General features: G+C 34.9%; 1 protein-coding gene and 1 pseudogene across 1 annotated transcript; both read right to left on the bottom strand.

Annotated features, from left to right (window-relative positions):
- Nucleotides 1–96: 96 nt before the first annotated feature.
- Nucleotides 97–2,192, bottom strand: LOC110816119 (protein trichome birefringence-like 14; annotated as a pseudogene).
- A 14,367-nt stretch (nt 2,193–16,559) lies between these two features.
- On the bottom strand, nt 16,560–18,600 carry LOC110816120 (protein trichome birefringence-like 14). The gene is made up of 3 exons (XM_022044161.2): nt 18,402–18,600; nt 18,076–18,271; nt 16,560–17,403 (listed from the first exon to the last, which is right to left on the bottom strand). Exons 1-3 carry the CDS (start codon nt 18,583–18,585, stop codon nt 16,560–16,562), a joined length of 1,224 nt encoding a protein of 407 aa, XP_021899853.2. The 5' UTR covers nt 18,586–18,600.
- Between the last annotated feature and the right edge of the window lie 4,065 nt (nt 18,601–22,665).

Raw genomic sequence — 22,665 nt, 5'->3', positions numbered from 1 at the left:
CCAAAAATGAAAAGATGATAGCAAAAGAGAGGTGAATATAGAATACTAAAACTTCCATTATTATCAAGTCCATAAATATTAACTTACAATGTCTTTTCAAAATTGTCTTTTTTTTTTATAGTTCATGTGAATAATCTATAATTGGGCAATGAGAATTTCATTCCATGTGTCTGGGATCCCTGGCAAGCACCAATGCAAGCAATCACTTATTTTTTTAGATGGTCTAATAATATAATTAGATATATGACCATCATCTCTAAAATTAAAAAGAACAGTTATATCTAAAATCTTAACTCTTGTATCTTTTATGGCAGCCTCAATAACTTCATCAGTTGATTCATCTTGCAACACTTCACTTCCTTGAATTAACGGAATAGTATTCTTACAACTATCCCCTGTGTTCCAATCCCCATTAAAGAAATGCTTTGGTGAAATAGTCCTGAAGAAAGCTTTAAGCTTGGGATGCAAGAGAAGTTGAGAATCGAGCCACCTTATGAGATTATAGACAGTAAAATTCTTAGCAGCATAAAAGTCGAATATATCTTCACTTAGTTTTCTATTCAAATACATCATATAATGATTTCATCTAAACTTTTATATGTTTTAGTGATGTCCTATATTAAGAATTAGAACATAAAAAAATGCGAGGAATTGTTTAAGGAAAGTTGGTGGACGGTCCAAATGCATAGCAATATCGGTAGTTGGCTCTGTCATGTTTAAGGGCTCTAGCTCACAAAGAGTTACTGACCAATAACATAAAATAGTAGTATTTGTATTCACAAATCGATAAGCCCAACTAGGAGGATTAATAGCTCCAAAAGCTTTGATAAGGTCGTATTCCTTTCCAACATCTTGAATAAATGTGCTCTCCTTCCCACCACTAGCCATACACATTAAAGATTGGAACATCTGTCTACCTAATGAATCTCCTATGAATGCAATTGTTTTGTCCTGCATTCTAACAATGTAAGTTTAATATTAATTTAATGATAATTAAAAAAAAAACTTAAAATAGCTTTAAACAATACATAGAATCATTTTCTTAACAATACTTAAAGTGACATATTTAGACGAAATATGGTAATAAACATAAGAGATAAGTTGATGCATGTTGGATTAATTTTATACTTAAATAAATTAAAAGTTGTGATTATTTTAAATATAAAATTATTGTACTATTTAAGAGTTTCTCTAAAGAAACTTTGATATTTTTTCTTAAGAGAGTTTTATAGTTGTTCAGTGTAAAAAATAATCTAAATCAGCAATTAGGTTTGCATAAATTCAAGTAAAGAATAACAGTGCTAGAAGTTGTTAATTTTGCTTTACATACAAGGTTTCTCCTATTAACCAACCGTAGATTTACATATATATTTATATACATTGTTTGGTAGGCAAATATGATATTGAGTAAATTTTTAGTAGAAAGCTTGCAAGACCAATGTTTGACATAATTCACTAATTCAAGATTCATGAAAGAAGATTTTTCAACTATGAGAGAATTATATAAAAGAGAATAAGTTTAAATCGTTTAAATAGATTTAAGATTATATATTTTTTAAAAATATAAAACTATCATGTTATTTAAGGTTAAATCATTATGTTCTTATAATCTCATTTTTAGATAATTTGGTAATTTCACAAAATATTTTAAGAATTATTTCGTTTTCTAGTTTTTTGTCTAGGATTTAATTGTATTATACATTATTCTAGTTATGTGATAAAATCAAACGTTAATATATAATACTTAAGACTTCTCAAAAATAATTTCTACTTAAAAAATCTTTTCTGTAATATTTAAAATTTTCATTTCCAAATCCCTAAGTACTCACAAGTAATCATAATTTGCCCTAAATCATGAATTCATCTCTATGTTATTTGTCTTGCACTAAACATTTATAGATCTCTCTTTAAGAGATGATCTTGAGCAAAATCCAAAACATTGTTAATATAAGTACTTCATCTACTTCTTTAGTGTGTTAGGTTGAGCAAGCTCTTATTAGTAAAGATAAAATGGAGCAAACATTTATCTTCTTAAGAATGTAAAACGATCAAATTCAAGAATTTGGCAATCTTTTGGTTGCCATCGATATCTCTCATAAGCAGAATCTAGTCGTTTGATCTGCCTACATGACCACATTTTCGATAACCATTTTTTGCATCTATAACCAGAGTACAAAGGTCTCTTATTATCAATAACCCATTTACCCTTACCATAATTACACACTGCAAAATTAGAAACTTGAAACTCTTAGCTATATATAATCAAAATGTTGAAGAAGAAACTAAAATAACACAAAAAGCTAGTTGAAATAATATACATTACCTTTTTGGGCATGAAGATATCGGTATGAAAAATTCAATAATGAAGTGTTTGAATGCTCTAATGAATATTTTGTTCCTTCATTTGTGATAGAGTAAGTTGTGTTGTTTTTGTTATTCTCCTTTTGGTTTATAGATGTCATGGAATTGTTTGGAGAATTTATAAAAACACCCGCTTGAAAAATAATATTTTTGTGAAAATAAGAAAAATTATGGTGAAAAGGAGGTTCTTCCGTCTTTTATTATAACACAAATATATTGACATTACTTAATACATATACGATTTGCAGGTATCCCGGCACCTGCATGTATGAAAATTTGTAGAATTAAATAATGAGTTAAATTTATTTAATTATCTAATAAATTTGTACTTTATGATTAATTTTTATATATTAAATAAAATATAATATAATATAATATATTAGATCTAATATATATTATTTAGTGATATATATATTGACATGAAATGCATCCCTACCTCATTATTTATAATGTTATAATTAAACTTCAAAAAATAATTTTAGTCTTTAAATATTAATTTATTTAAATTCTCTAATTTTTTTTATTTTAATATATTTCTCTTAGTACGCTTAATAAAAGCAATAAATTTGTCTTATTTAATATTTCAATAAAAAAATAATTTAGTTAAAATATATAAAATTTTTAAATTACGATTATTAAATTACATTAAAAATTAATATAGCTTTTTTTGAAAAAAATCTACCTTAGTTACAGTCGTCTGTCTTGATAATCTTCTTCCTCCCCTGGATTCTTCTCTTTCGAACAAGGCCAGGAAGGGGGATCTATTAATATACTTGGCATCTGGCACGGACATGGCCAAAGACTTTGTATACATACATACATATATATATATATATCTATATAGAGCAAAAAATAAATAATTAATAATAATAATAATAATGAGTGAAAGGGAATTTCCAAGAGAATAAATACGACAATACCTATTTATTAATTATTAATAATTACTATCGTGATTGGTAATTAAAATGTAATATTACCAAAAATTGTCGGATACTATATATATATATATATATATATATATGTACATGTCAATTTACTCCAGTTACTTCATTGTTTTTTATTACATGACAATTTTTTCTTTCATGTACATGTCGATTTTCTTTTCCTCATTAATAATTTCATTTTCCTATCACCTTCAATTCATCATGTCTACTAATTTTTTGGTTCACAGTATAATAACCGGGTTCGGAATTTGATATGTGATTAATTGTAACATCAAAAAATGTATAAATAACTTATTTTTAAAATTAGTAAATTTTAATTTAATGAAAAATTATGAAAAAAATAAGTTGATAATAAAATCGAAAATAATTTTGAAAAAAAATGGATAAAAATTTGGGTTCGTATGATATTTTTGAAGCAAAATTCAGAAACTGGGATTAGAACGCAATTAATAAACATTGCACCACATAGGACTACCCAGTCAGAAGTCTTGATGAACTGGAGCGTGCCACGTGGCAAGGCACGCTGACTCGGTGGCACGTAGGAGGCCACGCTGGCGATCTGCGTGCTCTGGGATCGGATAGCCCGGAAGCGTTCTCGCAGGTATGGACAGTCCGGATCCGTTCCCTCCTCATGCGCGATCAGATGGTCGCGATTAAACGCGATGAACAGTTTAGATTCGTTCTCTCTTTAAATGTAATTAGACAGTCGAGATCAAATCGCGATGAACAGTCTATATTCATTTTCTTTTTAAATGCGATCAGACGGTTGAGATCAACCACAATGAACGATCCAAATTTACGTGATACGAGTATAAATATTTTGCGTCACATCAAACCCAAACTCTAGCTGCCAGCCTCCTGCCGGATAGAAGAACCAGCTGTTGGAGAAGGGAGCCCACCGTCATGCCGGAACCACCTCCGACTGCCAAAAAAGGTAAAAATTCTGATATCCGCTTGAAATTTGATTTTGAGCAACCCATAACTAAATCAGAGCAAAAAGAACGGTAACTGAGCCAAAAACTATGGACAAAACCTGACGGCGCTGCTGCAAGCAAAACCCGCAACCGTCTTCGATGAGCCCCTTCCTGTTTCCTATTTAGTGCGATTTTTTCACTATTGTGTTCACCGTTCTATTTTCTACAGGTTAACCAAAGAAAAACATCCAACCGCGAAAGTGAGCCAGTGGAGCCGCCGCACTGAAAAATTTCACCACCGGTAGATTTTTATTTTTTAACTTTTTTCGACCGACCGAGGCACCATAACGTATTTTTTCACAGGGATGGGTATAAAGCTGGTCGAAACTAGACAAAAATGGCCAGACCGAGGCAAACCGTCGCCGTGGGAAGCAGTGCCATCATAGGAGCACAACGGTGTCACTGTGCTGGAATTTTGAAATTGGTCGAAAAAGGTTTTTAACACCAATTTTAGATTTTGGGGTATTTTTAGATACATGAAACGTATTTTAATCTTTGTAGAAAAATTCAAGAAACTCGGGGACCGCTAGTCGGTGCAATAGAAAGTTTGATATTTTAAACACCGATTCGGATAAGAACCTCTCACCCTATTCCCTGTTATAGAATTGAAGTTTAATAATCAACAACATGGTATTTGTGAAATTTAAAAAACTTCGAGAATAATTACAGGTCACTAATGGAGGCAAAACCAATTAGTTATTTATTTGTCATATTTAATTGATTATTTAATTTTACAGCTTTAAATACATGATAATATATTGAAATAGTTAAATGATTCAGTTGTACTTCCTTAATGTATATATCATTTATCCTGCGTGATTTATGGTTGATTTGTGAAATATGAAATTAATATGCAAATAAAAAATTATTTGATTATGTGAATTAATAAACGGTTGTCTTACTAGATATCTTACGAGATGGTGGACGGAACGAGTACCTAGGAAACCCTACTGTGAACGTTACCTCGTACCAGATGGGGTAACGAGAAATGGTATTTTTGGCACTCATACTAGACGAGTTATGGGGACGGCCCGATTCACCCTTATACTGGGTGGGGTATTGAGCGATGGTATTTTTGGCGTTTATACCGAATGGGGTATGGGGATGGTCGGTTAGTTGACAATGTTGAATATTGATTCACGCGTAGTGAGACATCCTTATGGGCAGCTAGGGATACCAGTAAGCAAATAAAAATGAAAAGTTGTTCTTACTACTTGAATATGATATTAGAATATTATTTGAGTTATTGCCTCTATAGGTCATTTTGAAAATCTCGCAATGGTAAATATATGTAATAAATGATTTCCCTTATAATAAATGAATTTACTTAAATCAAGAGTTTCATTGGTTATTTTTATGATTTTTACCAACCTTCAATTTCTATATTGGTGAGTAGTGTAATATTCTTACCGGATTAGTGTAGTTCACTATTTCATTAACTATTTTATATCAAGAGGATCAAGATCCAGATCCCGATCAACAAGACAGTTGTGGATAGTTCACCATCTGAACTTCCTTCAAATGCTAGTGAAGGTTATCCTATTGTAGCGCCCGGGGAAATTGAAGAAGAAGAGAAAAGAAAAAAAAAAAAAAACTGTGCGCGCCACGTCAGCAGACCCAGTCAGCAGTCCTGGCCAACCAGGACCTGCCACGTGGCAAAACCACGTCAACCGGGGACGGGCCACGTTGGCGATCCGCGTGCGCGCGATCGGACGGCCCAGATCAATCGCGCGCACGGACGGCCCAGATTTAATCGCACGGACGGCCCAGATTTAATCAAAAACGGACGACGCAGATTAAATCAAAATGGACGGCTGAGATCAAAAGGCAAAAGGGTATAAATAAGACCCCCACACCAGACCCCAAACCCTAGCCGCCTGCCCTCGTCGGAGAAGACGAACCAGAAGCCGGCCGCCGCCACCCGCCGCCGCACCGGAGGGATTTCTGACCGCCGATCGAGGTAAATTTCATACCCCCGACTCGTTTTTCCATGCTGATTTCTCCAGTGGCCAAATCGGAGCCAAAATCCCGGCCAAACGGCTGAAAAACACGGCCGAAAGCCAGCGGCGCCGCCGCGCCCCTCCTCGGTTTTTGCCTCCGATGAGGCCCTTCCTGACCTCCGTTTAATGCAATTTTTATACCACCGTGATCACCATTCTTTTCTCTACAGGTTGATCAGAGCCGAATCACCAAAACACGAACTTCACCGGAGAGCCGCCGCACCCGAGAGCACCGCCGCCGGTAAGCTTCGGTTTTCCGTAAATTTTCGGCCCCCCGAGGGCCGTAGGGTTGTTTTATCGCAGGAACCAATGCGAGTGTGGCCGAATTTGGCCGGAAACGGCCGAAAACGGCCAACCCGAGGTGAACCGCCGCCGCTTGCGGCGTCGCCGTCGCCGAAGCACGGCGGAGCCGCCGTGCCGGAGTTGCGATATTGGCCGAAAGGGGCCCTAGGCCTAATTTGGGATTTTTTGAAACACGTGCAGGTACCTGTAGTGCGTTTCAGTTCCCCGGGAAAAAATTCAGGGAAAATTAGGGACAGCCTGCAAACACACTGTGAAGCCGTGTTCGGACCCCGAAACGTGTAAGGACCCCTCACCCTATTTCCTATCACGGTATTAAAGTTCAATAAATGATAAAACGGTATTTCATGAATCAACGAATGTGTGAAATTGCTTAAGGTCGCTAATGGAGCCCGAGTTTAGTGTGTTTGTCGGTTAACTGTTATTTGGTCTGTTTTACCGTTTTAAAAGCAGTATGAGGTTTGATGTTTTCATTTTATAGTTTCGTGTGCATATTGTACTGTTTTATTGATTATGGATTGAATGACTGGGATATTGATGCTGTATATTGTCTGTTTGGCATAAATTACTGTTTTGCTTGTTTGTATGTGGATCGATGATACTGACTGAGGGAAAAGAGAATGATAGATTATGTAAATGGATAATTGTATAATGTGGTCAGCCTGACTAGATATCCTGAGAGATGATGGACGGACCGGGTCCGTAGGGAACCCTACCGGGATTGTGGTCTCCCATACCGGACGGGGTATGGAGATCTTATGTGTTTTGGCGCCCATACCGGACGGGGTATGGGGACGGCCCGTTTCACCCTCATACCAGACGGGGTAATGAGGTCTATAGTTTTGGCGCCCATACCGGATGGGGTATGGGGACGGCCCTGGAAAAATGATTTCAAGTGTTAAGTGTTAACGGGTAGCGGGACCCCTATGGATCCCCATGGATACTAGTGGGCTGGTAAATGAGGAAAATATGTTGTGTAACGATTGAATTACGAAAAGCTTGATAGGTATTATGTTATACAGTTTATATATATGATTTCATGATGATGATGATGTTGTTGCTTTCGTATATTGTTTTATGAATTTCACCGAGGTAAGTGAATGGTAAGGGTTTTATTATATATAAAAGGATTTGTTGTAAATTATGCTCCATTGGTCTTTTTGTGTTTTCTACCCACCTTTACCTCCGTGACGGTGAGATATCGTGATGTCTTTACTAGGCTAGTGTAGCTCATTCCTTATTTAACCATTTCAGATCAAGAGGACATCGTTCCCGAGCCGGTTCCGCAGGAGGACGACGAAGGGGATGCCTAAAGACTCCATAGTCATATTCGTAGCTTTTACTTTCAAGTTTCTCCTTTAGGTAGTTTGACCTTTTATATTTTGTGAGCACGTTTTTGGTTTTAGTGTAAGGGATGTTATTCAAATTTTGATTTCGCTTCCGCATTTGATATTTTTAATATACATTTCATTTTAAATTCCCGGGGCTGTTACACCTATACTGCTCATTTATTTGTCTTTATTTATTTTTTAGATTTTAGTTTATTCTTTTAGAAGAAACATTCCTATAGTCCTATTAGTTATTCTAAATTATTGTGTAAGGAATATAAATTCAAAACTCTATTATTTCTCTTTTGCATTTAATTTATAACTTTATTTTATTTTAAGTTCCGGGCTTTTACAGTTGGTATCAGAGCTGCGTTTCTCGGAATCATTCTTTACATAAAAATCTTAGGAAACACAAAAAAATAAAGTATTGCTCAACCATTCCTTGTGAAATACAGGTACAGATAGATGATGTAATGACCTCGAAAATTTAAAAAGAAATGTATATAAAGAATATGAGTATAGAAGCGAAATAAATGGTTCTGATTTATATCCCTTACACAATAATTTAAACGTACTAACAATATCAAAAAATAAGCCCTATAAAGAAAATACTAGAAATGAAAGACTATAAGGAAACTAATAAACATCTAGGCATCTACTCGCCGTCTTCTTGTGGATCGGGCTCGGGGACCAAGTCCTCCTGATCTAAAATGGTTAAGTAAGGAATGGGCTACACTAGCCCAATAAAGACATCACACTATATTACTGTCACAGAAGTAAAGGTTGGTAAAAACTAAAAACAACCAATGGAGCACAAATTCTGAATAAATTCATTTGACAATAATCAAACCATTTATCGTCCACTTACCTCAGTGGGATTTATAAAAAAAAACTATAGAAATAACAACATCATAAATATCATGAATTCATACATAATCTGTAACATAGTACATGTCATACTTTTATATTTCAATCATCAAACAACAGTTGCCCCCTTTTTATCAGCCTACTAGTATCCATAGGGATCTATAGGGGTCTCTGCTACACGTGAACCATTCCCTTAACGAACTTAGTTTCCAGGACCGTCCCCATACCCCGTCCGGTATGGGCGCCAAACAATTAACCTCAATACCCCGTCCGGTATGAGAGTGAAACGGGCCGTCCCCATACCCCGTCCGGTATGAGCGCCAAAATATTTAAAGTCTCCATACCCCGTCCGGTATGAGACAACGTTCCCGGTAGGGTTTTCTATGGACCTGGTCTGTCCACCATCTCCTAGGATATCTAGTGAGGCTGTTAACTTATTCATTTATCAATTCACACCTCTTTCCTATTTTTTTTTTTAATTTCCTGTTTCCCACATAAACATGAATACTAAAGCAATCAACGAGCATCCAACAAGGCAAGTATATCATTAGATTCACAAAATCAGAACGGAATGAAGTAAGCAATGATTCATGCATTTAAAATCATAGAATAATTAAATCAGATACCATACTGCATTTAAACCGTAACATAAATCAAATAGGAACTGACAGAGAAATATATCTGGTTCGGGCTCCATTAGCAATCGTAATAAATTATGCATATCTATTTAATTTATACAAATACAGTTGTATCATTTATTAAACTTTAATCCCATGATAGGAAGTAGGGTGAGGGGTCCTTACCTAATTCGACATCGAAAATTGGATTTTCACTATGCCTACGGGCAGTCCCTGGATTCCCTGAATTTTTCTTCCAAGAACTGAAACGTGCTTACGGTACCTACACATGTCCCAAGTAACTCAAAAATCAGACCCAATGCCTATTCGGCTAATTTTAGAATTCCGGCACGGCGGCTCCGTCGTGCTCCGACGACGGTGCCACTGCTCGCAGTGGTGATCTGCCTCGGGATGGCTATTTCTGACTGTTTTCGGTCAAATTCAGTCAAACTTGCATTGATTCTTGTGAGAAAACACCTATAGGGCCCTCGTTGGGCCGAAAAAACACCGAAAACCGAAACTTACCAGTGGCTCCTCTAGCTCGAATCGCGATTTGGTGTTTTGCTCCAATCAACCTGTAGAGGAGGGAACGGCGGTCACAAAGGTGGAAAAATTACATCGACTGGGAATCGCGAAGGGCTTCATCGGAGGCAAAAATTGAGAAAACCCGCAGCGGCATTTTTTGACCAATTGGCCAATATTTTTGCTCCGATTTGGCCATAGATGGGTTCAGCATCGAATTTTGAGCTAATGAGAAAATTTTTACCTCGTTTGGCGGTCAGAAATTGCTCCGGTGCGGCGGCGGGTGACGGGAGTCGGCTCCCCGGCAGCTGGGCTGTCTTCTCCGGCGATGGGCTCTGGCGGCTAGGGTTAGGGTTTGGGTGCGGATGAGATTATTTATAACCATCCGCTTTTAATCTGAACCATCCATCGCGATTCAATCTGAACCGTCTGATCGCGATTAAATAGGAAATGAATCTGAGCCGTCCGTGCACGATTCAATCTGGGCCGTCTGTGCATGTGCAATCTGGGCCATCCGTGTGTGTTTTTAATCTGGGCCGTTCGTGCGCGCGGGAACGGATCTCAGCTGTTCGATCGCGCGCACGCGGATCGCTCACGTGGCTCCCTTCCGTGTGGCCTCCCGCGTCAGCGTCTCTGCCATGCAGCATGTCTTGGTTGGTCGGGACTACCGACCGGGCTGTTGATGTGGTGCAATTTTTCTGAATTGCGTTTTGATCTCCGGTTTTCAATTTTCTTTTCAAAAATACCCCAGAACCCAAATTTTCACCCATTTTTTCTAAAATTATTTTCAATTAAATCCCTAAATAATTTTACCCCTTTTTATTATTATTATTATTATTTCTATTTAAATAAATTAAATTAAATTAAAATCATACATTATTACATAATAAATCATTATTTTCATATAATAATTTCAAAAAATTAAAATAAAATAATAATAATAATAAAAGAAAAGAAAAGGGTTGGGGTGTTACAGATGAGGAGAGGATGACCCCTACTAAACCGAGCAGCTCGGGAGGGTTCGCTTCATTACTACCGAGCAGCTCGGGAGGGTTCGCTTCATTACTACCCAGCAAGCCCAGGAGGAAAGGAGGGAGCTACCTGACCATCTTCCACTGCCACAGTTTGAGCCACTCCTGTAACGGGAGGATCCTAAAGCACCCCAGTACAACTTTGTTCCCCTACAGTACCATCCAACACCACAACAGTATAGTCTGGTGCCCCCACCGCATCATCCGGTACCACTACAGTATAATTCAGTGTTATGGACTCTGATCTAATGTAAGAATACCTCAAACCTTCCTTCTTTTATAGTTAAATCGAAGCCTTAATCGAGAAATTAATACAAATCTAACTGTTTGTCCATTATTCAATTATCAGTTACAAGTTGCCGGTAGAGCTAGTGAATCAATTTGATTTTGTGTCCGTTATTAGTTTTATTTTCTTTACTTGTCATCCTCTATTTTTGTTTATATTTTTATTTTTATTTTCGTTTATCTTTCAATTTTTATTTATTTACTTATTTTATTTTAATTATTTATTTCCATTCCGTCAGTCTATTTCATTCTCATCCTTATTTTGTTACATTAATTTAGGATCAACATATTAGTCATGTATCTTGGATCGTTGCGATTTATCTTATCTCATTTCGTTGTTTTGTTATCTTGTTCTAGTTTATCCCTTCCCACTTTATTCTTATTTTTTATTTTATTCTGCATTAACATTATCCTATTCATTTGGTTTTATTATTTATGTAGAAAAGTTTTTATCCTATTATCCCGCCCTATTTCACTCTTATTTATAATTTTATCTTTATTGGGTATTAAAACATAAATTATATGCTCTTTTCCAATTTAATGTACGGTTTCATGATTATTAATTGTTTAGTTAACAGTGAAATATACATATGCATGAAATAGTGACATGAATCAAAGGCCTATCGGGAATCATGAGAAAGAGTGTAAGGACTTGGTGTATCGTGTGAATCCTACTGTGGGCGTGTCCTCAGTCGTACGAGACTAGGAAGTCTCATACTGAACGAGGTTGAGAGTTAAGTAATTACACTCATTTCGGACGGAGCATTGAGATAATCTTTGATTGTACACCCATTACTGGATGGGGTATGGGAATGACCGATGATTCACAACGAAAATGTTTATATACCCACGTGTAGCAAGAAGCCTTATGAGCCCCCAGCAATACCGGTAGTAAAAAAATAATAAAAATAGTAAAATAGAAATGGAGACGGTAAGTGACCCTAGTTGGATAAAATGATAGGAACCTAAGGACATATATTCACTGAATTGTATGGCTATTAGAATTTAGTTATATTTTGATTGTATCTTAGTGTATGTGTTTAGAATATTGTTAGTTAAAAAAAGAAAAAAATAAAATAATATTTTCAGTAAAATAGATAAGGAATGCATTAGCATTCAGATTTCATTAAAAATATGCTCTATTGGTCGTTTTATATTTTTTATAATTCTTTGATTTTCCATGTCAGTGATAAAGAGTTGATATATTTACTGAATTAGCGTAGTTCACCAATTTTCTATTAACTATTTCAAATCAGGATGACCAAGACTCAGATCTTGAGCAGAAAGAAACTAGTTAAGCAATTATCACTTTCTATTTTGCTAAATTCGAGTCGAGGTTGATAATTACTTTGTAGTGATTTCTCGTTTTAAATTCTGAATATTCATTTAGCCCTATTTGGGCATTTTAAGTAAACGTGTAAAAAATATAATCTTTGAACCTTTAACTATCATGCTCTATAAAAATTTCAATATTATTTATATTATTATTATAACCAAGTTAAATGCTAAATTTTTTTTTATAGGAGTTTGGACTTTTACAGGTTGGATGGTCTCTATAGAAATATTGGATGTTGCTCGGTTATTCAAGTTGAGCTTTGGGGAGCATTGGATGGTTTGAAGCTTGCTTAAGAGATGGGTCATATATAAATTTTCTTGGACATGGATAGTAAACTGGTGGTTGAGTCGCTAAACAAGTCTACAATTAACGCCTTTACTAATTTCAGTTTAATATTAACTATTAAGGATCTTGTGAATAAGGATTGAGATGTAAAAATTCAGCATGCGTTTAGGGAAGAAAACCGTTATGCATAATGGTTAGCTAACCAAGCCTTCTCCTTGCCTCAAGGTTGCCATTGCTGTTCTGAAGTCCCTACAAGCCTTTCAAGCTTCCTAAGAGAGGATTTAATGGGAGTTGTCTGGCTAAGGATGTGTTATTCTTATTTTTTTATTTTTTTTTGTTTATGTTTAGACTTTGGACTCCCTTTGTATTTGAAAAAAAGAAGAAATAAATTACTACAAAATAATTGTAGGTGATTGGTTTATAATATTCATAGTGAACAAATATAGTTTTTGTAGATTTTTTATTAATCTTTTTCTTTTTTGAGATAATCTAATTCATAATGAATATAAAATAAATCAAATATACTTAATATGTATTTTATCAAAGGAAAAACAACTATAATATAATTTGTATTAGAAGAAATTAACTAACGATACACTTTCCCTATCTTTGTTTGTATTGAGCAAATGTATAATTGTTGTTTGAAAATCAAAAAAATAAATTTGACATTGAAGAAAGAAACTAAAGCAATTTCTTTACACATATTTCATAAAATAACCTAAAGTTTGAACTAAATATAGCAATCAAATTCTCTTATAGCAAAAAAAACTAAAGAGAGAAGAAGAAATGAAAAATTCATAACAAGTTATTTTTGGCTAGTTTCAAGAACATATCAAAGAATTCAATTTTGTACTCGAGAACCAGAGGTCAATTGATCTTAGAATTGAGACAACCAACATCGTTTGTAAATTTCTTGAAGAATATATAAATTAAAGATCAGATTAAATCTGTAACGGCCCCGGAAATTTAAAATGAAATGTGTATTAAAAATATCAAATGCGGAAGCGAAGTCAAAATTTCGATTAACATCCCTTACACTAAAACAAAAAACGTGCTCACAAAATATAAAAGATCAAACTAACTAAAGGAGAAACTCGAAAGTAAAAGCTATGAATATGATTATGGAGTCTTTAGGCGTCCCCTTCGTCGTCCTCCTGCGGAACGGGCTCGGGAACAATGTATTCCTGATCTGAAACGATTAAATAAGGAATGAGCTACACTAGCCCAGTAAAGACATCACGATATCTCACCGTCACGGAGGTAAAGGTGGGTAGAAAACACAAAAAGACCAATGGAGCATAATTTACAACAAATCCTTTTATCAATAATAAATCCTTTACCATCCACTTACCTCGGTGAAATTCATAAAATAATATACGAAAGCAATAACATTATCATCATCATGAAATCATATAAACTGTATAACATAATACTTATCACACCTTTTGTAATTCAATCATTACACAACATATTTTCCTCATTTACTAGTCCACTAGTATCCATGGGGATCCATAGGGGTCCCGCTACCCGTTAACCCTTAACACTTGAAATCAGATTCCAGGGCCGTCCCCATACCCCGTCCGGTATGGGCGCCAAAACTATAAACCTCATTACCCCGTCCGGTATGAGGGTGAAATGGGTCGTCCCCATACCTCGTCCGGTATGGGCGCCAAAACACATAAAGTCTCCATACCCCGTCCGGTATGAGAGACCACAATCCCGGTAGGGTTCCCTACGGACCCGGTCCGTCCACCATCTCCCAGGATATCTAGTCAGGCTGACCACATTATATAATTATCAATTTACATAATCTTTCATTCTCCTTTTCCTCAGTCAGCATCATCAATTTACATACAAAAAAGCAAACAGTAATTTATGCCAAACAAGACAACATACAGCATCGGTTTTTCAGTCATTCAACCCATAATCAATAAAACAGTAAAATATGCACGCGAAACAATAAAATGAAAACATCAGACCTCATACTGCATTTAAAACTGTAAAATATGCCAAATAATAGTTAACCGACAAACACACTAGACTCGGGCTCCATTAGCGACCTTAAGCAATTTCACACATTCGTTGATTCAAGAAATACCGTTTTATCATTATTGAACTTTAATACCGTGATAGGAAATAGAGTGAGGGGTCCTTACTCGTTTCGGGGTCCGAACACGGCTTCACAGTGCGCCTACAGGCTGTCCTTAAATTTTCCTGAGTTTTTCTCAGGGAACTGAAACGCACTACCGGTACCTACACGTGTTCCAAAAATTCCCAAATTAGGCCCAGGGCCCCTTTTTGGCCAATATCGCAATTCCGGCACAGCGGTTCCGCAGTGCTCCGGCGACGGTGCCGCCGCTTGCGGCGGCGATTCACCTCGGGTTGGCCGTTTTTCGGCTATTTCTGGCCGAATTTGGCCACACTTGCATCGGTCCCTGCGATAAAACAATCCTAGGGCCCTCGGGGGGCCAAAAAATTACGGAAAACCGAAGCTTACCGGCAGCGGTGCTCTCGGGTGCGGCGGTTCTTCGGTGAGGTTCGTGTTTTGGTGATTCGGCTCCGATCAACCTGTAGAGAAAAAAATGGTGATCACGATGATATAAAAATTGCATCAAACGGAGGCCGGGAAGGGCCTCATCGGAGGCAAAAACCGAGGAGGGGCACGGCAATGCCGCTGGGTTTCGACCGTGTTTTCCGGCCGTTTGGCCAGGATTTTGGTTCCGATTTGGCCACAGGGGAAATCAGCGTGGAAAAACGAGTCGGGGGTATGAAATTTACCTCGATCGGCAGTCAAAAATCTCCCCGATGCAGCGGCGGGTGGCGGCGGCCGGCTTCTCCAGCGTCTGGTTCGTCTTCTCCGGCGAGGGCAGGCGGCTAGGGTTTTTGTGGTCAGGTGTGGGGGTTCTATTTAAACCCTTTTGCCTTTTGATCTCAGCCGTCCATTTTTATTTAATATGGGCCGTCCGTTTTTGATTGAATTTGGGCCGTCTGTGCGATTGCATCTGGGCCGTCCGTGCGCACGCTTGATCTGGGCCGTCTGATCGCGCGTACGCGGATCGCCAACGTGGCCCGTCTCCAGTCGACGTGGTCTTGCCACGTGGCAGGTCTTGGTTGGCCAGGACTGCTGACGTGGCGCTCTTTTTTTTTTAACTTAATAAAAATAATTAATAATAAAATAACCAAAATTTTCCAATTTTCCGGGCGTGACAAAATCTACTAATCAAAAAATTTTTTAAAGAAAGAAAAGAAGAAAGGAGAAAACCATATCAAATTCTCTTTGGTGAGTTTTTATAAGATACACATGATGAAAAATAAGAGTTTGAAATGAAATGAAATGAATTGCCCAAATGTATATTACTATTAATTTTCACAGTTTACCCATAATTTATACAAATGAATTTAATAAATTATGGAAAATTAAACAACTCTAATAATAAGATTTTAATAGTATACAATACTATAAGGAATAAAATTTCTAGAATAATTTTTATAAAAATAATTAATTTGCTCTAGAAATACATACCCTATAAAAGACATGTACTTTACATATAATTAATTAGCTTGTGTAGTTACATAACTTTTTACTCTTGAATAAATTTCTGTCCAAAACTCATATACTACAGATACAATTTTGTCAACTAGGCATACAAACATACATATATATATATATATATATATATATGCGCACAATAAAAGGCAAACAAGCCCCTTACATCTGAGCTGCTAATATTTCATTCCAGGTATCAGGAATCCCAGGCAAACACCAATGTAAACAATCATACCCACCAGAAGTTCCAACCACACTATACCGAGCTTTATGACCTTCATCTCTCAACTCAGAAAGAGCTGTAACATCCAAAATCTTCACCTTCGTCCCCTTCACAGCACTCTCCACAACTCCATCACTCGACCCATCCAGCAAAACTTGGTTTCCTCGACTCATTGGAACAGTATTATTACAGCTCCCTCCAGTATTCCATTCCCCATTAAAGAAATGTCTAGGAGAGGTACTCCTGAAAAAAGCTTTAAGCTTAGGATTGTATCTCATTTCACCATCAACCCAGTTAACAATACTATGTACTGTAAAGTTCTTAGCTCTCCCAAAATCATTTAGTGACTTATCTTGATTTGGGTATCCATTTACGTAAAATACCCGGTGGTTTTTTTGTAGTTTTCTTTTGTTCCAGTGATGACCAGTGTTTAGAACTAGTACGTCGAATTGATGAATGTATTTTGTGAGGAAATCTGGAGGTTTATCTAGATGCATGGCGATTTTAACGTCTGGATTTTGTGATGTAGTAGTGTTGATTTGCTCAAGATTAGAGAGAGTTGCAGACCAGTAATAGAGAATAGTTGTGTTGGTGATTGGAAATCTATAAGCCCAACCATTTGGACGAATGGCTCCGGGGGGTAAAGCAAGATCATATTCTTCCCCAACATTTTTAACTTCTGAGTTATTAAAATCTTCTCCACCAGTCACCATACACATCATGGACTGAAATTGTTGTCTACCCAATGAATCTCCAACAAAAGCAATTGCTTTATTCTTCATCCTACAAATGATTCTAATTTTATGTTATTAGTCATGTCTTAGGTGTAAACTTGAAGGATCAATTAAATATCGAACGCAAATAAATTAAATAATAAATATGTAACACGAGTATCTTATTAGTTATATGATATACAAAAATCTTAAATACTATGTTTCATTCTCATTTTATTAAAAAAATTAATTTCTATTATGCACACAATCATAAAAAATAAAGAATAGAATAAGAAAAACTAAAAGATCTACTATGATTCGACAAATACACATACATTTACGGATAAAATCAAGAAAAAACTTTTATAGTATGACAAAATAATGATACATCACCAATAAAAATGTAAACTCTTATATAGAGAAGTTACGAGAGTATTTTTTACAAAAAATTTACCATAATATACACAAAATATTTTTTAAAATATATACATAAAATATCTTTTAGAATATATACAAAATATCTCAAAAATAAACATAAAATATTTTTTAAAATAAATATAAAATATCTCTCGAGATATATACAAAATTATCTCTTAAGATATTTCTAAAATCAAACTACATCAACATATTTTCTAAAATGAATACTGTGAATGAGGCAAATCATATACTTACATAAGAGATGAGAAAGACTTAGCCCTATATGAAATCTTGAAAATATGTCAAATTGTTTAATATAGTCTACCTTGACAAGAATGCAAATGGATCAAAATCTGGCATTTCACATTCACTTGGCTCCCATTTGTATCCTTCATAAGAGAAATCTATACGATTAGTTAGTCTACATGCCCAGTTTCTTGACAACCATCTTTTACAACCAAACCCTGAGTATAAAGGTCTTCTGTTGTCTGCAACCCATCTACCTTTCCCGTAGTTACAATCTGTATGTATAACTCAACTCATCATAAACATCAACCTGGTTCTTTATGAGCAATATATACACTTACAAAGTATATGCGGAATATATATGTATATATGTAATGAGTGGATAGAGATTATATATGTACAGACCTTGAGGTTTTGATGATAGAGGAGAAGGTTTGATGAATTGATTTTGAGCCCAGAAGAGAGAAGTAAGAAAAGGAGTAATGTTCTCCCAATCAGAAAGGATTATGGTGGTAACAGTAAGAACAATGAATGTAAGACAAATATCTACGAATCTAATTGACTTGTAATGTCTTCCTGATCTTTTCATTTTTATTCATATATATAAATTAGCAGATCCTCCCTTTTGATCTATATATATATATATATACACACACACACACACATATATATCTCCCTTCAAACGGTCTGCACTTTGTTTCCTTATAGGAATATAGATACAGCTGATGATCTTCTAATCGTCTCTGCAACCAAAAAAAAAAAAAAAAAGGACATAAAGTAATACTGAATTTAATTTAAAATACTTTAGCATTCCCAAAAAATCTGAGATTAAAATTTTTTTAATCAAAATAATAATTGAAAGAAAACAAAAACCAAGAACATGTTTGTTTGTTAATTATTTGAGTAATCATAAAGTTATAGCCATTCACTACATAATGAGAAACGATGACATATATATATATATATATATGTATGTAGTTATGAAAATTAGAAAAGATGACATGCAATATACCATAAAACAAATTAACTAAGGTAATTAAAAAAGAAAAAGAAAAGAGAAAGAAAGCCAACCTTACAGCTCCCTCGTCTGCTAATTATTCTTCTTGTTCTTTAGATTCTTCTCGTACTAATATCAGAAAGAAAGGCATTATAAATAATATTAGGGTTCTGGGGATATGACCAAGGGCTTTGTGTATATATAAATATAAATTATATATATATATATTTATATAGTAGCCGTAAATAATTAATTAATAACAATAGTGATGAGTGAAAAGGAATTTCCAAGAGAATAAATATGATTATACCTATTTATTTAAGAATAATTATATCATGATATATATATATATATATATACACATCAAGATTATTGCATATTATAATAATCTACAATTCACTCCAATCACTTGATTATTTTGTGTGTTTTTTCCCCATGTTCATGTCCAGCTCTCACTTCTTCATTAATAATATCTTTTTCCCATCATTTACACTAGAAATTGATGTATCATTATTCAATTTATATATGAACTAAACTGTCTTTTAATTTCACCAAAATTTTCAATTGCTATTATTTCTTTATCCCCCAATAACAGCATCTTATACCCTCAATTTAATTAATAAATACATAAATTTATTAAAAAAAAATTACATTGAATCTGCAAAATTAAATTATACGGCTCAAGTTATATTCAAACTTCAATTTCTTCTTGCTTGTTTCTTTTTGTTAAAAAAATCAAACATAATATTCACATTAAGCAGATTTTTAAGGTTAAATTAATTTAAGCAGTGAGTTATTATTTTTAAAATAAATTATCAAATTAATTTTTCAGTATTTGATACTTGTTACAATTTGCTATCCAATTTTTTTTTTTTACAATTTGATCCCTGATTTTTGTTTATATTTGTTTCGGACGTTCAGTTTCTTTCCATTTTTTAAAATTGTTATATTATGTTTAAATATTTTAGAAAATAACTTAAAAAATGACTATAACTAATTAATTAAATTAATGTATTAACAGTTTTATTAATTAAGTTAATTAATTAAAATTATTTTTTAAAATACCAAACATAATTTAATTATTTTAATTTTTTCGTTAAAAAAAAGTAAACTAAAAATTTGAAACAAATAGAAAACGTTATAAATCAAATTGTAACGAACAAGAATATTAAAAATCAAATTATAACAATTGTCAAATTTTATGAACTAATTTGGTAATTAATATTTATTATTATTAATTATTATTTGTTTTCATATTTATTATTATAAATAAAAATAATAGAATCCACTTCACTTCAAACATTAGCCCATTATTATTTGGATTAATGTAAACTAATTACATTCCAAATAGTTTAGCTCCAATTTCTGTTTGAAATTCGCAAGCCCATATTCAAACAACAAACTTAGCCCACTCTATTTCATATCACAAGTCCGACTCATTTCTCCACTAAACCCAACACAGGCAAATACTGTAACAATCGAAAACTTAAAAGGAAATAAATTATAAATTGAGTGTGGAAGCAAAATAATAAAGTTAAGATTTACATTTCTTATACAATAATTCAGAATATCCAATAAAATTATAAAAAATTAAAGAAATAAATAAAAAGTAAACAACCGGGCATCCTATTCGCAACCCTCTTGTGGATCGGGATTTGAATCTTGATCTTCTTTATCTGAAATGGTTAATGAAAAAGTGAGCTACACTAACTCAATAAGAATGTCACACTACTCACTGATACAGAAATAAATGTTGGTAAAAATCATAAAAATAACTAATAGAGCTCTTAATTTAGGTAAATTCATCTATCATAAATAAAATCATTTATTACATACTTACCGTAGCGAGATGTTCAAAACCGACTTATAAAGGCAATAACACAAACAATATAATAATCTCATTTCCAATTAGACAGAACAACAATTTTTTCTTTTTATCTATATATTGGTATCCATTGGGGTCCATAGGGATGTCCCCATTATGCGTAAACCTTTATTCAACATTGTCAATTAACCGGTCGTCCCATACCCCATATGATATGAGCGCAAAAACTATCATCCATCAATACTCCGTCCGATATGAGAGTGAAACGGACTGTCCCCATACCCCGTCCGGTATGAGAGCCAAAATACCAATTCTCGATACTCTATCTGATATGAGGCAACGTTCACGGTAGGGTTCCCTATATACCCGGTCCATCCACCATCTCTTAGGATATCCAGTAAGGCTACCATTTATCAATTCACTTAATCAAGTAATTTTTCATTTACATTTAATTTTCAGTTTCAAAATTTAACTATAAATCATGTAAAATAAGCAATACATACATCAATAAAACACAATTAAATCATCTTACCAATTCTAGTGTATTATCATACATTTAAAACTGTAAAATCAAATAATCAGTTAAAACATGACAAACAGTAATAAATAGCCGGTTCTGTCTCGATTAATAACATATAATTAATTATCAATATTTTTTAAATTATGCAAAATATTGTATTATTTATAATTAAACTTCAATTCCATAATAGGGAATCGATGTCCGAAACATTAAGTTTTCAGTTGCGTCTACTGTCGGTCCCCAAGTTTTCTAAATTTTTTTTGGAAGTTAAAACACGCTTCAAGTACTTGAAAATACCCAAAAAAATTCAAAATCCGTATTAAAAACTTTTTCTGCCTAATTTCAAAACTCCGGCACGGCGCCGCCGCCGTGCTCTGCAACGGCATCGCTGCCCACTACGGAAATTTGCCTCGAACTGTCCATTTTTGGCCAGTTTTTTCCGATTTCAGCCAGGTTTATACTCATCCCTACGATAAAACACATTAAGGGGTCTCGGTTGGTCGAAAAAATTCAAAAAAAAAAGTCACCGGTGGTATAATTTTCTAGTACGGCAGCTCTACCGGCTCACCTTCACAGTTGGGCTTTTTTCTTCGGTCAACCTGTAAGAAACATAATGGTAATTACAATGGTGGAAAAAACGCACGAATCGGAAATCAGAAAGAGGCTCATCGGAGGCAGTTTTTTATTTTTCTCGCGGAGGCACCATCGGGTTTTACCCCTGGTTTCTGGCTCATCTGCTAGTCTTTTTGCTCCAATTTGGCCATGGGGGTGTTCAAAATTAAATTTCAAGCGAATGAGAAATTTTTGACCTTTTTTGGCAGTCGGTGGTGGCTCCGGCGCGACGACAGGTGGCAGTCGGCTCCCTTCTTCGGCGACTGATTTTTCTTCTCCAGTGGGGGGCTAGCGGCTGGGGTTAGGGTTTGGTATGAAATGAGATATTTATATATGTTTTTCTTTAATTTGGACCGTCCATCGCATTTGATCTCGACCATCCAATCGTGTTTAAAGAAGAAATGAATCTAGACTGTTCATCGTAGTTTGATCTGGACTGTACGATCGCATTTAAAGAGAAAACGAATCTGAACTGTTCATCACATTTAATCGCAACTGTCTGATCACACATGAGGAGGGAACAGATCCAGACCATCCACGCGCACGGGAACAAATCCGAACTGTCTGATCGCGGACATGCGGATTGCTAGCGTGGCCTCCCGCTAGCACCGCATCAGTGTGCCTTGCCACGCAGTGCACTTCGGTTCATCAAGACTGCTGACTAGGCGACCCTACATGGCACATTTTTCTTAAATTATATTTTGACTCCTAATTT

This window comes from Carica papaya, chromosome 6 (genome assembly GCF_054855325.1).
Source record: "Carica papaya isolate Zhongbai chromosome 6, ASM5485532v1, whole genome shotgun sequence".
NCBI lineage: Eukaryota > Viridiplantae > Streptophyta > Magnoliopsida > Brassicales > Caricaceae > Carica > Carica papaya.
The sequence above is the reverse complement of the archived record's forward strand: the minus strand, read 5'-3'. Positions and strand labels throughout refer to the sequence as shown.